The following is a 13,812-nucleotide window of genomic DNA, read 5'->3' as shown; positions in this document are numbered from 1 at the left end:
ACCTAAACAGTCTTAGAAATACAACTCTTTCTGTAATGATACAATTTTAACAAATTGCCATTTATAGCTGAATATTTATTTTAGCCAATGCAAAGCTGCCTGAAAGGTAAAATGACCTACATTAACAGTTTCTTCTACATTAAAGAACTTTAGGTTTAATAGGCACAGGAAGGTTTTTCTCTCAAGCCACATAATTATTTTAACCAAAGTATACGTAAAACCATGATGTTCCATCCCTTACACAACATTATTTGACTACTAAATAAATTCTTTCTTCTTCAGTAAGTTTCTATTAGATTTTTTTTAGATCAATCTTGTAGTTCTTGCTTTTTATTTCTTTCTCTCTGTCCTAATAGCTCTTAAACAGGAATGTAGAACTCAATTCTTGGCTTATGGAAAAATGAACATCAATTTCACCTACAAACTGATCTAGGACTAATGAAATACACAAGCAGGGAAGAGATTCATGGTGCAAATAGATGTTTCATATTCTGATATTATCTGATTACCATGGTCTGTAAAGATACTTGATGAAATGCAAGAGTAAACAAAGTAAATTCAATTATTTCCTATGGTCAGTGGAAAATACACTGGACTAGAAGTCAGTAAACTAGATTTTTATTCTTGTAATACTAACCAGCTGTATGACCACAGACAAATCGATTAACCATGGTAGACCTTATCTTCCTCAACTGTAAAATTAGGAAGCTGGACCAGATGATCTCTAAAGATACTTTTCACCTCCAAAACAATACGATTTCATTTCCACGTCACAAATTTCTATCAACCCAGAGAATTCATGGTACTTTCCAGAAAGGCATGTAATGATTCAAGTTAACCATTCAGAAGTTCCTGAGAAACTCAAATTTTAAGATTATATCTTTTTGACAATTTCTGCCATCTTATCAAGAAAAAATGTTAACTATCAGCCAGGTGACCTCAAATGAATCATTTGATTTCTCTGGTCTTCAATTTCCTCATTGAAAAACAGAAATAAAAAACTATTCCAATCTATCTGACTAGATTTTCCAGAGGCTCAAGAGAGATTTTTTTTTTTTGAAAGAATTTTATAAAACTGTCAAATGCAAGGTTTTATTATTTCACCTAGGCCTCCTTCCTCTCTGAGCATTCAATGCAGGCCTCTTAACTGGTTGACAATATTTTTGCTACCAAGATGCATGTGTGTATCTTAATCCAGGAACACATTTTACATTAAGATACACACCTTTACCAGCACTAAGATGTACAAGTGTAATTTTCAAAGAGTACTAATTTGCATGTCTTACATGAAGCACCAAAATCTCCCTCCTATTTTTTTTTCTTGATAGATCTTATGAAAGCTAAACAATTAGGAAATATTAGAATGTATAAAGAACAAATCATATTCCCTTTTCATGTATTTATTTCCAACATTTTTCTTACACACAGGTTATTTTCTACACACTTGTGACACACGTATTTCCATATACTACTTTTTCACCCAACATTATAATTTTCCCAAGAGTTCCCCATAAGCAGCTCTTTTAAGAGTTATATGATATTTCTTTAGACTGCCCTTATAAATCACAAAAGCTTGTACTTACTGGGTATTTACTGTGCCCCAGGGCCTATTCCAAGTGCTTTATATGCATCTGCTCACTTAATCACCACAAACCTCTACAGGATAAGTGCTATTATGATGTTCATTCTTGAGGTGAAGAGCTGGGTTTAGCACCTCCTGAGCCCAAGTTCTTATCTACTATATTCCACTGCCACTCCTAACAGAACTATCCCCCTATTAACGGAAACCTGGTTATACCACAGTATTTTCTACATTCTAGAATTCAGGGACCTATTTCTGAAACAAGAGAATAGTTTATGATAGCATCTGTAATATTATAAAACTTTTTCATCAACAAAATAGTGCTTATACTCTTTAAAAGTGAACATTCTGTACATACTGTTTATAACTTTTACATTTATTACGGTAAACAACTTTTCTTAGAACATTTCTATATCCACATGACAGAAAGTATATTTTCTGTTAAGACAAAATTTATAAAAACAGTGTATGTGAATCTCTAAGTACAGAAGAGTTTGAGAATAAACTTCAAGTAGCCAATGGAAACCCTGGGCAGTCCACTGACATCTGCTTTCAGATTCACTTTCAGATTAACATTCAGTAAACATTAGTCTATAATAAATAAATAGGCATATCTCTAACATATGCACTGACCTTGCCAGCCTCCCTAAGCAAACATACCCAAGTACTATCGTAATTGTATTTATCCCTGCCAAATTCTAAGAAAGAGGGCGCAGGGAGATTCCAACAAACCATTTGGCATTACAGAGTTCTGCTCAGATAGTAAGCCTCCTTGCCATCAATTTGCTGATAAGAGTTCAAAGAGTCCATTAGAGAAAAAGTGACAGAGATGTAAAAGAAACAGAAACAACTTCACCATCTAAGTACTTCTTGATGGTTTGCAATACTCATGGTTCAAGTGAATGAAAAGCACTTCCAAGGGTTTTTATTATTTGTGTTCTTATTTTATTTTGTTTTGTTCTCAGATAAAGGATTTACTAAATACCTAACATAAGAATTGGATCAGTGTGTTCTTTTATACACTGGAGTTCAGCAAAGTTGGTGAAAATAAGCTGTCCCAAAAAAGGAAATTAATCTTACTTGCAGCTGCTTTCAAAAGCTATACAAAGATCACACAGATTTACTGACAATCTACTTTTTCTAAACTAAAGCAAAGGGCCAGCCCCAAAGTGATGCATTCTGACATACAAGAATATCAACAAATCAGGTGACAATGAGAAACTAATGATACAATGGAAACTTTGCATTCGGAAAAGTAATCTGGCAGAGGGAAACAGGCTAGAATGAAGTAAACAGAAATGGGTGCAGAGAGAGAAATTAGGGGCAAGGAGGAATCAAAAAAAGGGTTTTAAAAACAAAACATGTCAGACATAGAGGAGTCTTTCATTCATAAAAAAAAGGGGGGGCAGGGGGAGGGTATAGTTCAGTGGTAGAGTGCATGCTTAGTATGCACAAGGTCCTGGGTTCAATCCCCAGTACCTCCTCTAAAAACAAATAAATAAACCTAATTACCTCCCTCCCAAAACAAACAAAATCTATCGAGCTTCTGCTATGTGCTAAGAGACAGACATGAAACAAATGTACATACATGTAAATACATAAACTGTGCTAACGGGTACAAAGGAAAAGAACAGGCCAGGCCTGTTTCAGTTTGGGTGGATAGGCAGGGCCTCTGTGAGGCAAGGAATTACAAGCACAATTCCACAGACCAAAGGGAATGGCCTGGCAGATGAGGAGGAAGGTAAGGTGGTGATTATTATCTCCGGCAAAGGCAAGAGCTCCTGCCAAGTCCTGGGGTATGAGAGAGTCTGGCATCCAGAACATGTAAAAGCTGGGCTGGTGAGCAACGAAAGGGTGGTGCCTAATAAGGAGACTGCCTTACAGTCCAAGGGAAGAAGCTTCTATTCCAAGGGCAGTGGGGGACACTGGTGTGTTAAGGATTCAGAATTAAAGTCTTAAGGATGGAGTAAGAGTGGAAGCAGAGACTAGACAGGAGGGATGCTATCCGCCACTACTGCTGGGACCAGGATAGGGGCAGCAGATGGAGAGGGGGATGGCAGGCTGCAGTAGCCACGACTGCTGCTCACCACAGATGTGGGCTCCCCTTCCAGACACACAGACAGGACTGGACTGCCCTGCCCCTGGAGTTAGGTGTGGCCATGCAAAATGCTTTAGCCAGTAGAACATAAGCAGAAGAGACTGGGTGGAAACTTAATAGCCTCTGAGGGAGGGAGTCCCCACACTCTTTCCCGGCACACGAACCCACCACATTCAAGATAGTGGCTGTCCCATCAACCCAGGTCCCAGGATGCAGACAACGTGGTTCCTAATCACCCTCAATGGAGAGGCAGCGTGAAGGAGAAATAAACCTTTCTGTTTTGAACCACTGAGATTTGGGAGTCGTAAGCCTACACTGACTGATACAGACACAGAACGTGATGGATGCAGTGATGAAAGGATGATGAAGGCAAAAGGAGATGAACAAAAGAGAACAAGGAGGAATTAGAGATTTCAGAGTTGGTGACCATGAAAGGAGGCCTCTCACTAAAGAAAACAAGTATGCACAAAGGACAGCTGGTTGGGATGAAAAGTGACCATTTATGTTTCCATAGATGCTGAACTTAAGGGACTGGTGGGACAGCCATGTACACACGTCAGGCAAGTTAGCGGAAAAGCATGTGTGAGCTGAGGGTAGACATCAGAACTGAGATAAAGATTCGCAATCTGCGGTGAAGGTGTACAGCCCCTTTCCGAGTGAAGGAGAAGGATTAAATGCTATGAGCCAAAGGTGGTGAAGGGACGCTTGGGGAATGTCCCTGGGTGGTGAGGGCAGCGAGGGGCCAGAATGAAGACCACAGAGGAGGAAGGTGGAGAAACCCAGAAGGGGAAGGAGGGATGCTGAGTGCCATCAAATGCTGCAGATGACAAGCTGAAGGAGTGAGGACTGAGGGGCTACCCCACAGTAAGGGCAGAAGTCAGGCTGCAGGCACACAACCCAAGGTCACACAGTGTTTAGCATAAAAGGGGTAACAGAACCCAGGTCCCTGAACATACCCACAAGCCTCCACAGCCTTCCAACACTATAATGGAAGAATTTTCTCAGGTTATTCTTCTAAAACTAAACTTAATGGCATCATAAACAGTCAAACTTCACAATTCACTCAGCGTACTGTTAAGACCTTTAGATAGTTTATAGTTGGTCAGTATTTTACAGTTTCTGCCCTGAACCGTCAGCACTGTGACTGCAGACATTGTCCTTTATGTACATTTCAATTTAGTACTTAGAGGGAAATCCTACAAGTACTGAGTCAAAGAATGGGAGCGTGTTAAAGATCTTGATACATATAGCCCAGCTGCAAAAAGTAATACCATTCATCATGTTACAAAACCCAGGAGGCACAATTCTCACAAAATGCATGGCATTTTAAATAAAAAGGGGGCCCCTGGAATTGTGGAAAGGGATAACCCTGCAAATCAAAGTGCCCGGTTCACCCCGTCCTTGCAAAACCATTCTATCTTTGCAAATCTGCACATTTATCAGGCAAAAATGACATCTTGTTTTAAATAATGTTCCTTTAATTATTAGCAAGGCTGATCACTTTTTTTCTGTCCTTTATGGATTGTGTTCCTTTCTTTGAGAGACTGCCATTAATGTCCTTTCCCATTTTTCTTCTGGAGTGTTTTTCTTTTTTTAATTGACTCATATAAGAACTCTCAATATATTTTTTAAAACTTAACACTATGACTGAGATATAGATATACACAGAGGACAAATACGGTTTCTAAGCTTATTATTTGATTTTTAAATGTATGGTATTTGTGACATACAGAACAGAGGTCTGAGTGTTTGCATGGGGAGGCAGTAGGTAGAGAAGTTAGTAGGAATACTTGGTCTGAAGCCACAGTGCCCAAGTTCAAGACACAGATCCCCCCACTTACAGCCTTGTGACCTTGAGGTGACTTAACTCCCCAGGTGTAAAGCCCTAATACATATCCAAGGACACAGTAAGTGCTTAAGAAATGCTGGCTCCAGATATATTTAGCCAAGGCAATCAATCTTTTCTTTTATTAACATAACACTAGCTTACCTCTGTTAAGCACCTACTTAAGCACTTACTATTTAGTACCTTTACATGTATTATCTTATTTAATCTTTATTTTTAAAATTACCTAAGATAATAATACCTAACAAACCCAATTCTCAGATAAGCAAACTGAGGTTTAGGTGAAGAAACTTGATCAAAATCCTCAGCTCATCAATGGCAAGGCCATGGCTCACCTCCTAAGCCCAGACCAAACTGGTTTTTTCATTTACTTCCAGGCTTTACAAAAATCCCTCTCCACCCTTATATGATTATTCACCCATGTTTTATGCTGTTTTCTTTGGTTTATTTTACACGTGACTCTTACATTTAGTTATAACTTATTTCAGCATATAATATAAGGTGGGGCACCAACACTTTTTGAACATCATTTCCTCAGTGGTGTACCTACCCTGTCTGACTGCTGCTCACGTGATACCCTCAGTGTTGACACACACAGAGGCCTGTTTTCTATGCCACAGACTTCTCTTCATGTCCTCAGGTCTGTCTGCATGACACAAAATTGTCGTATTATTTACCCCAAGATTATACTAAGGAGAAGGTCTCTCTAAGAAGCATATGTATTGGCTGGTTTGAACTTCTTTCCTAAAATAGGTTGCAAAAAGACAAGAAAAAAAATCTATTTTATGATGCATTCTTAGCCAGTCATTGAAACTGTCCCCAAAATTAGCAGCTGTATTTCTCAAAACCTCTCTCCCTTCCTCCTAAAACTTGCCCAGAGCTCTCTGCCCATGCCGCTCTGCTCCTCCTTGGCCTATGCCGGCATTCTAAGAGTTTACTCAATCTCTCATCCTTTTCTGGGAAAAAAAAAGTTGCCCTTATCTCTCCATCTTCCAGGTCTAGTTCAATTCTTCACAAACCCTTTCCCAAATATATCAGTTCTGTCTTATTTCATCTTCCTGTTCTCTGAACCAGGCATTTGAACCTCTTTTGTACTGTTACCTTTCCAGAGAGGACTGACTTGTCCACCTATTTAGATCACAAACCCTTCAGGGCAAGGGCCTGCTCTAACACCACAGCAGATTCTCAGTACCCAGCAAAAAGTCCTGGCACGGAGCTGGCCCGCAATAAACGCGGATAAAGATTTCACAATTCCTTCCCTCCTTTTTCAAATTCAAGGCATTACTAATGTCCTTCCGTCTCCCAAAATTCAAATGGACCAGAAACCAAAGAACTAGAACCTGTTGTTGATTATCTAGTTGGAGATGGGCCTCCACCCTGCTTCCTGTATTCTGGGACATTTCTGTTGTTAGCACTCCAACAGAGGGCGGAGAAAGACAGTGAGGTGAAGCTCAGGCCAGTTCAGTTACCAATTTACTATCCTATCTGATTTAAAATTACAGCCAAAATGAGGTTTTACGTTATCTGAGGATTTCAAAGAACAGTCCCCCTCGGGTCTCAGGTTGCCTCAGATCATACTGGAATTTCGTGTTCACTGAACTGGGAGGGTGAGGGGGGCTCCAAGTACGCACTCTGGGAGGTTATCACCCCACACCTCTGTCCGTCATCCTCCAGTTACACAAAGGAAAAGTTCCTGAAGCCTGACTTGGATTCATTTCATCTCATACTGCAGGCCCTCGGATGGCTGTAGAATGGTGTCACCAGTGGGGGCCTGATGTGAAGGAGAGTCTGAGGCTGAGCTCGCCAAGATAAGATTGGCGAGGAAGCCGGCAGCCAGATGACCTGGGCATCAGGACCTGAGCACAACAGAGCCAGCAAACCCATGCAAAGGGCTGGGTCCCAACATTTACACAAATCTTTCAGAGAAAGGATATTTTTAGGCCTTGGGTGGTATACTCAGATCTAGGCCATTACGATGCTAACTTTAATATTTATGAAAAACCCAATTACAACTCAACCCTGCTCAGGGAATTATTCCTAATTTTTCTTCTGAGCTTGTGTATATTTTGAATATATTGCCCTCCTGACTATTTTCAATACGGAAAGGTAATTCTGAAATTGTGAGGATTCTTTCATTATGCAAAATTATAAATTACTTTTCCTACTGTCAGGAGTATTACCAGTAGTACCTCTACTACTCCTATAAAAGTAGCTTAGAACTGAAGCCTGTTGGTAGGGAAAGGGACTCTAGAGCAATTCAGTACAGCCCTTCATTTAACAGAACAGGAGGGAGCCTGGAGGTTCGGAGAAGTTAAGCAATAGTCCAGTATGACTTAAGTAGCTATAAGAATATAAGCCAGGCACTGTCTAAGCGCTTTACCTCTACTGCTCATTTAATCCTCCCAACAACTCTATAAGGTGAGTATGATTACTATCTCCACTCTATAAATGGGGAAACCGAGGCACAGCAAGGCTGTCACCTGCCTAAGACTGCACAGCTGGTAAGCGGTCGAGCTGGCATTACAACCCAGGTGCTCTAACCCACTAAACCTCTAGGATTAAAACCCAGGACTCCAGACCCCAGGTAGGGTTCACGCCATCATGAATAATTCTAAGGCTCATTTTTGAAAAGGCGAGCAAAACTTGTTTGGATCCTGATTAGAACAGAAACTACCAAAGATATTTCTTAAGCAATCTGGGAAAACTGAATAGTATACCAACAGATTATTGCTAACTTTAACATAACAGCATTATAGTTATGTAATAAAATACCACTATTTTTAACAGTACATATTGGGTATATAGGGGTGAAATGACAGGAATTCACTATCATACCCAATACATATTGGGTATATAGGGGTGAAATGATGGAATTCACTATCACCCAAAAAAGGGAAAAAAGGGGACAGTTAAAGCAAGTTTAGCAAAATCTTGATAATCATTGAATCAGGCTGATGGCTTATGAGGGTTCACTATGCTATTCTCTCCACTTTTTTGTATGTTTATTTTCAAGGTCTTCAAACAAATTAATATAATATCATTTTTAAAGCCCCACAAACCTAAGCCTATGAAAAATGAAGCTTTCAAAGAATGAGAAATTAATGAGTACATCTCACTTTTACATTTTAAAGTTTGTTTTTTTAAATGGCAGCCTTTGTTACTCACTGAACGATTCAGTTCTGTTGTTCTGGATCACTAACAGCCACTCATCAATACTAAAAGCACGAGAAGAGCTAGTTAAATCCTTACCCTGTTCATTTTTCTTTTAGTCCATCTGCAGAACTGCTTTATTAGCCAGCTAGTTAAGAGTATTTATTGCGTGTTTACTATGCTGTAGGCTGTGTATCAACACTGACCAAAGTCGTCAGGGACTGGGCAGAGTAATACTTCCATCCAAGCATAGGTCAGTTGACCACGGGATTCCAAACCCTGGCTTGGTTGCGGTTCTGCCTCCTGCAAGGATCAGGGGTACCTTCTTAGATCCTCCTAGCCGAGATAGATGCACCTACTGTGGCTTCCTGGCAGACACTAGGGTGCAGCGAGAAGCAGCAGGTGGTAGCAGAGTACCTGGCAGGAGGTGAGGGGGGTGAGGTTGACAGGTAATTTTTAATATCTGTAAGCTATTCCAAATTCCTCCATCTGCAATGCAGAACCACTGCAATGTATTTCCCGATCAGCCGGAGAGCCTCTCACACACCAAGGATGCCCACCTACTTTCCTGCATTCTGTGTTTGCTTCACCAGACAAGTGACCACAGACAGAAAACACTAAGGGCTGAGACACAGCCAAACGTCTGGCTGTTCGTGGTTAACGGTGTCCAGGGAAAACAGATGTTACTATTAAAGTGCCATAAGGTAACAGAGTAGCAGTAAGTCATACACAGGAATGGACACTACAGGGTCACCATCAGTAGGCCAGCCTCCAACAGGAAGGACTGTCCAATTCAAGGACTGCTGCACGTCAGTAATTAGCAGTATTGTGCTCAATCTAATGGCTTATTAAACTAGTACCTCCTCTTCAGTCCAGGTCTGTTGCACTTTGGAAATCATGGCACAGCCATATGTCTTATTTACTCTTCTTTTGTCTCAAATCTCTGATGAGGACAGTGCCCCCAGGTAAAAGAACTAAGTTTCCTGTGAGAACAAGAAAGATGCCACAGATGTTTGCAGGCTCTATCCTTAACATACACACAACAGCAAGTCAGAAAGATGCAGGACACAGTACTTAGGCCAAAGCAAATGAAGTTAATTCAGGTTATGAAAGAGATCCCAGGTTCTGGTCTATTCTCAACTCCTGCTCTACTCCTTACCATCAAATGATCAACTTTAGTAAAAGAGAAAAATAAAATTCCTTATTACTGAACAAATTGAAGTTTGAGGAATCTGGAGTGAGGTGGCAGAGTAACAGAGAAAACGCAAACTAAGCAGGCTAGCTATGGAAATACGTGAAGCTTCATCTCCAATCTCCACAAATACCATTCGTGTCATTCTGTGTCTACCCAGGAAGAGCATCTATCTGCCACCAAAAAGATGACCCAGGCCCTGTGTTAAGGGACCTGGCACTCCACCAGGACAATACCCTCCAACACAGCCCCACAAAGCCCAGAAAATTACTTCCAAGGCCCATCTTCTTGCACCCTTTCCAACAAGCACAAGTCATCCACGCACAAACAAGCCCCCTTCAAAAAAACAAATGCCAGCACCAACAAGAAGCTGTTAAAAGTTTCCATGTGCCCAAGAGAGCATGCTGCTGCTCAAATATCGCTCCTCTCTCGCACCATCCAAGTGATCCGAGTGTACTGCGTTTCCAAATATAGCAGGACCAGCCTGGCTGTGGAAAAGTTGATTTAAAACTTCATCTTCCTCACACCCCGAGGCCTATTCTCCAAAGCCGTTCTGCAACGATCAGATTAATCTTCAGGCTACTTGCTCCAAATCCCCAAACTTCGTAGCAATTTGCAACAATGCTGAAATCACCGAGGGTTCCTATGAAGCCCCTTAACCCGTCATAAGAGGCGGCCAAATCTCAGGATGCCGGCTAGGAGGAAGAGGAAATCTTTCTGCCCACCCAAAGGGTCCGCAGGGTCATCACCCACTATGGATTGCGGACTGGAAGAGGAAGCCACCACCTCCACTCCCCCGTGTCCCTCCAGGCCACAGGTGCCAAGCCCCTTCAGAAAGAGGGAGGAGGAGGGGGCTGTGGGAAGGATGGGGGGAAAGGAGAGGGTAATATCTCAGCTGGCAGAGGGAGGTAAACTTGGTGGGAGAGGATGGTGAGGGAGACGGCGGTCTCACTCCCAGGAAATTTCCCAGTAGGGGACGGGCAGCAGTGGGGAGAGGACCCCTGGACGCCGGGTAGCGATGTGGAAGTTGCTGCCCCTCCAGGACCTCCCCTTCTCCCTTGTACAACACCCCCCTCCTCCCCACCACCTCTTAATCCTGCAGACCCAGCAGGGTCGGTAGCCCAGCCGAGGCCCGGCCGACCTAGAGGACGGTAAAGGAGGTGGCCGTTCGCCGGTCCCCCTCCCTCCGTGGTCCCGCACTCACCAGGAGCACCGAGCCGCGCACCACCTCCGACACGCTCTGCCGCAGCTCCGCCGCCGTGCCCGGCTTACTCAGCGCCCGGGTGAACTTCCGAGTCTCCGCCGAGGCGGGGAGCAGCGGCGGCTGCGACATCCTCGCCACCACAGCCGCCGCGCCTGCTCCCGCAGTCCTGCCGGGCCTTGCCGCTGCCAGGTGCGCCCTCCGCGCTCGGCCCGGCCCGCCGGCGGCTCCCGGCGCCGCCGCCCGCCCGCTCCCCCCGCCCCTCGCCGCGCGTCCGGGCGGCGCAGCCGGGGCCACACCCTCCGCTCGGTGTCACGCCCCGAGCCGCCCGCCTCGGCGTCCGCGGTCCCCTGTGCTCCAAACAGCGCCCGGGCTTGCTAGGGGCGACCGTGCGTGTGGCGGCAGCGGCGGCGGCTCCCCCATGCCACCAGCCTCCCTCGGCGGCCGCTCGCCGGGCCGCCTCCTCGGGGCGGGGTGTCCGGCGCGGCGCGGGGCGGGGCGGGCGGAGGAGGGGCCGGCGCGGCGGGACGGCGGGACCCGCAGGTCGGGCGGCTGGCGCGGCAAGGCACCGGAGGCAGGCGGCCGGACGTTGGCAGCGCACTTCCCTGATGGGCAGGTGGGGACCCAGGGTGGGGGGCCTCCTCCCGAGTCCAGCTACTCCCCGGGCCGTACGTCCGAAGACTTGAGGCGAGGGCCGCGCACGCCACCGGGAGAGCGCGCGACCTGGGCTTTTGCGGGGCCAAGTCCTGGTAGCCGACGCCTATACACTAGGACCCTGGGCTCCCTGCCCGCGGAGCTCCAGCATTTTGGGGACTCCGCGGTCACCGGCAGGGTCCGGGTTGGGTGGCACCACGCCTCCTGGGGCCTCTGAGGGGACGGTTTCAAGAAGGCGGCCTTTGTGAGGCTCCCAGAAAGCACAGGGCCGTTCGGGGAAGCCGCGGCCGTGCGGAACGGGACGGAGCTCCCCTGCCCGGGACTGGCGTGGAGCGCTGCGCGCACTCGTGGTGCCGCTTCTCCGCCTAAATCCACCATTCCGCCCCTAGAGGCGTCGCGCGAACGGTGGGAAGCCTCTGCGAGCCGTAGGGAGCGTCCGGGATGAGTCACACAGACCCCAGCCCGCAAGGACAAGCTGCTGCGTCACCATCCAAACTTGTGAGCCTCGCCTAGCTCCTCTACAAACTGAGGAGTACAACCTACAGGAGGCTGAAGTGACGCGACCTGCGTATCTGCCGCCCCTCCGCGGCCGGGTGGAACTGCTGGGCGCGGAGCCCGGGAAACCCTGAAGCGCCGGACAGGGAGCCTGACGTGACCCAGGAGCTGGCGGCTGCAAGCGACACCACGACTGTGAGGAACTTCCCCACACCGCCTTTCCAGCTCTCCCATCGCTAACGAGCCTCCACCGCTTCTTCTCCGCTCTCCTAAAGAAACCCACGGCAGCCCAACTCTGACCCGTCCGCGGAGAGGGCGCGCGGGGAGGGTACAATTTGCGTTGGGCCCGTAGCGCATGCTCAGTGGTTTGGGTTTCGGCGGGTTCCCGGGGCGGGGAGTCTGTCTTAAGGGTAGCTCTGCTGATTGGCCGGCCTGCGCGGGCCACGCCCATCGCCCGCTGATGGACAGCTCCCTACCTGCCAGGGTGTCTTCCGCAGCGCGCTTGGTGGCGGTGTGGACCCTGCCTTCAGGTGAATCCCCGGCGCCTGAGTTGCCCAAGTGCAGGGAGGCCTCACAGCCCCGGTCAGCTCTGAAAGAGGCAGCCCGTTGCATCCCACCCTAGCAAAGAAGCAAACACCGGCCTAAAGCGGAATCTTGAAGCGGGAAAACCACCAATCTAGTGTAGAATGCAAACACCACCGTTCAGGACTTAGTGGGCAGGTCTGGCACGTAAGCCTGGAGTTTGGGCATGCAGTCAGCACTCAATAAATGCTTGCTGGATTGGTTTGTTTTCCCAGTGCCTTGGGACACACGATGTAGCACTGAGTGAGCCTGACAGGTTGGAAGATAAACAAAACCAGTAATGTGTGATAATAAAAACAATTCCACACTAACCATTTCCTCTATTGTGGCCTAGACGGACGAAATGACGGAGTGGCCTAAACTTTTTCCAGGCAGCAGTAGGGCGGGAAGACCCCAGGAGTCTGAGGCGGGTGCTTTCACGGGGAGCTTGTGCTGTTTGGTGTGACAACACACCCCGCGTTTACTCCTCTGAGGTACATGGGCTACTTCAGCTCAACTCTTACCTGAATTGTCAGATGCTAGTCTGACAATCCTAAATGAAGTTTTCCCTTTGAATTCTGACTCCTGAAGAAGTTCCAGATAGCACAGACCTTTACCCTACTGTGTTACCTTGGCTCTCTAAACTGCGTCTACTTCCACAGAATGCAAATAGATTATTTTTTATTATGATTAAAAATAACAAATGTTGTGGGCCTTTCTTTTTTCTTTCCCTTTTCTGCTTTGTTTTGTTTAAGAAATACATGAACACAGAAAAGAGCACATATATCTGGAGAGTGAAGAGTTCCCCAAACCTCCTAATTTCACCCGTCTCTACTGGCCCTAATTTCTGTGCTTGCTTACTGACTCATTATATTCTAGAATTGGCAGATTTTCATTTAGGAAGCAGGGGGTGATGTGTAAGGTGCTGACAGTAGTAGTCACTGACAATGTCTGAACAAGTGCAAGTCCCAACAGTCAGAGAAGGAGGCGTGGAAATGTGAACTAAGCCCAGGAAGACCAATTTTCCCAGCAA

The 13,812-nt window shown here is 45.9% G+C and overlaps 1 protein-coding gene across 5 annotated transcripts in view; it reads right to left on the bottom strand.

The window, feature by feature from the left end:
• The window catches only part of DOCK9 (dedicator of cytokinesis 9), a 256,298-nt gene extending 245,029 nt beyond the window's left edge, over positions 1–11,269 (bottom strand). For 3 of the 5 annotated variants that reach the window (XM_032496733.1, XM_032496735.1, XM_032496736.1), the window contains exon 1: positions 11,073–11,201. In XM_032496733.1, coding sequence (XP_032352624.1) covers positions 11,073–11,201 — 129 coding nt within the window. Of the gene's footprint in view, positions 1–11,072 lie in introns of all 5 variants that reach the window. The other 2 variants (XM_032496729.1, XM_032496730.1) reach the window with 1 other exon arrangement.
• Between the last annotated feature and the right edge of the window lie 2,543 nt (positions 11,270–13,812).

Source organism: Camelus ferus, chromosome 14 (assembly GCF_009834535.1).
Source record: "Camelus ferus isolate YT-003-E chromosome 14, BCGSAC_Cfer_1.0, whole genome shotgun sequence".
Lineage (NCBI taxonomy): Eukaryota > Metazoa > Chordata > Mammalia > Artiodactyla > Camelidae > Camelus > Camelus ferus.
This window is presented reverse-complemented; position numbering and strand designations above follow the sequence as displayed.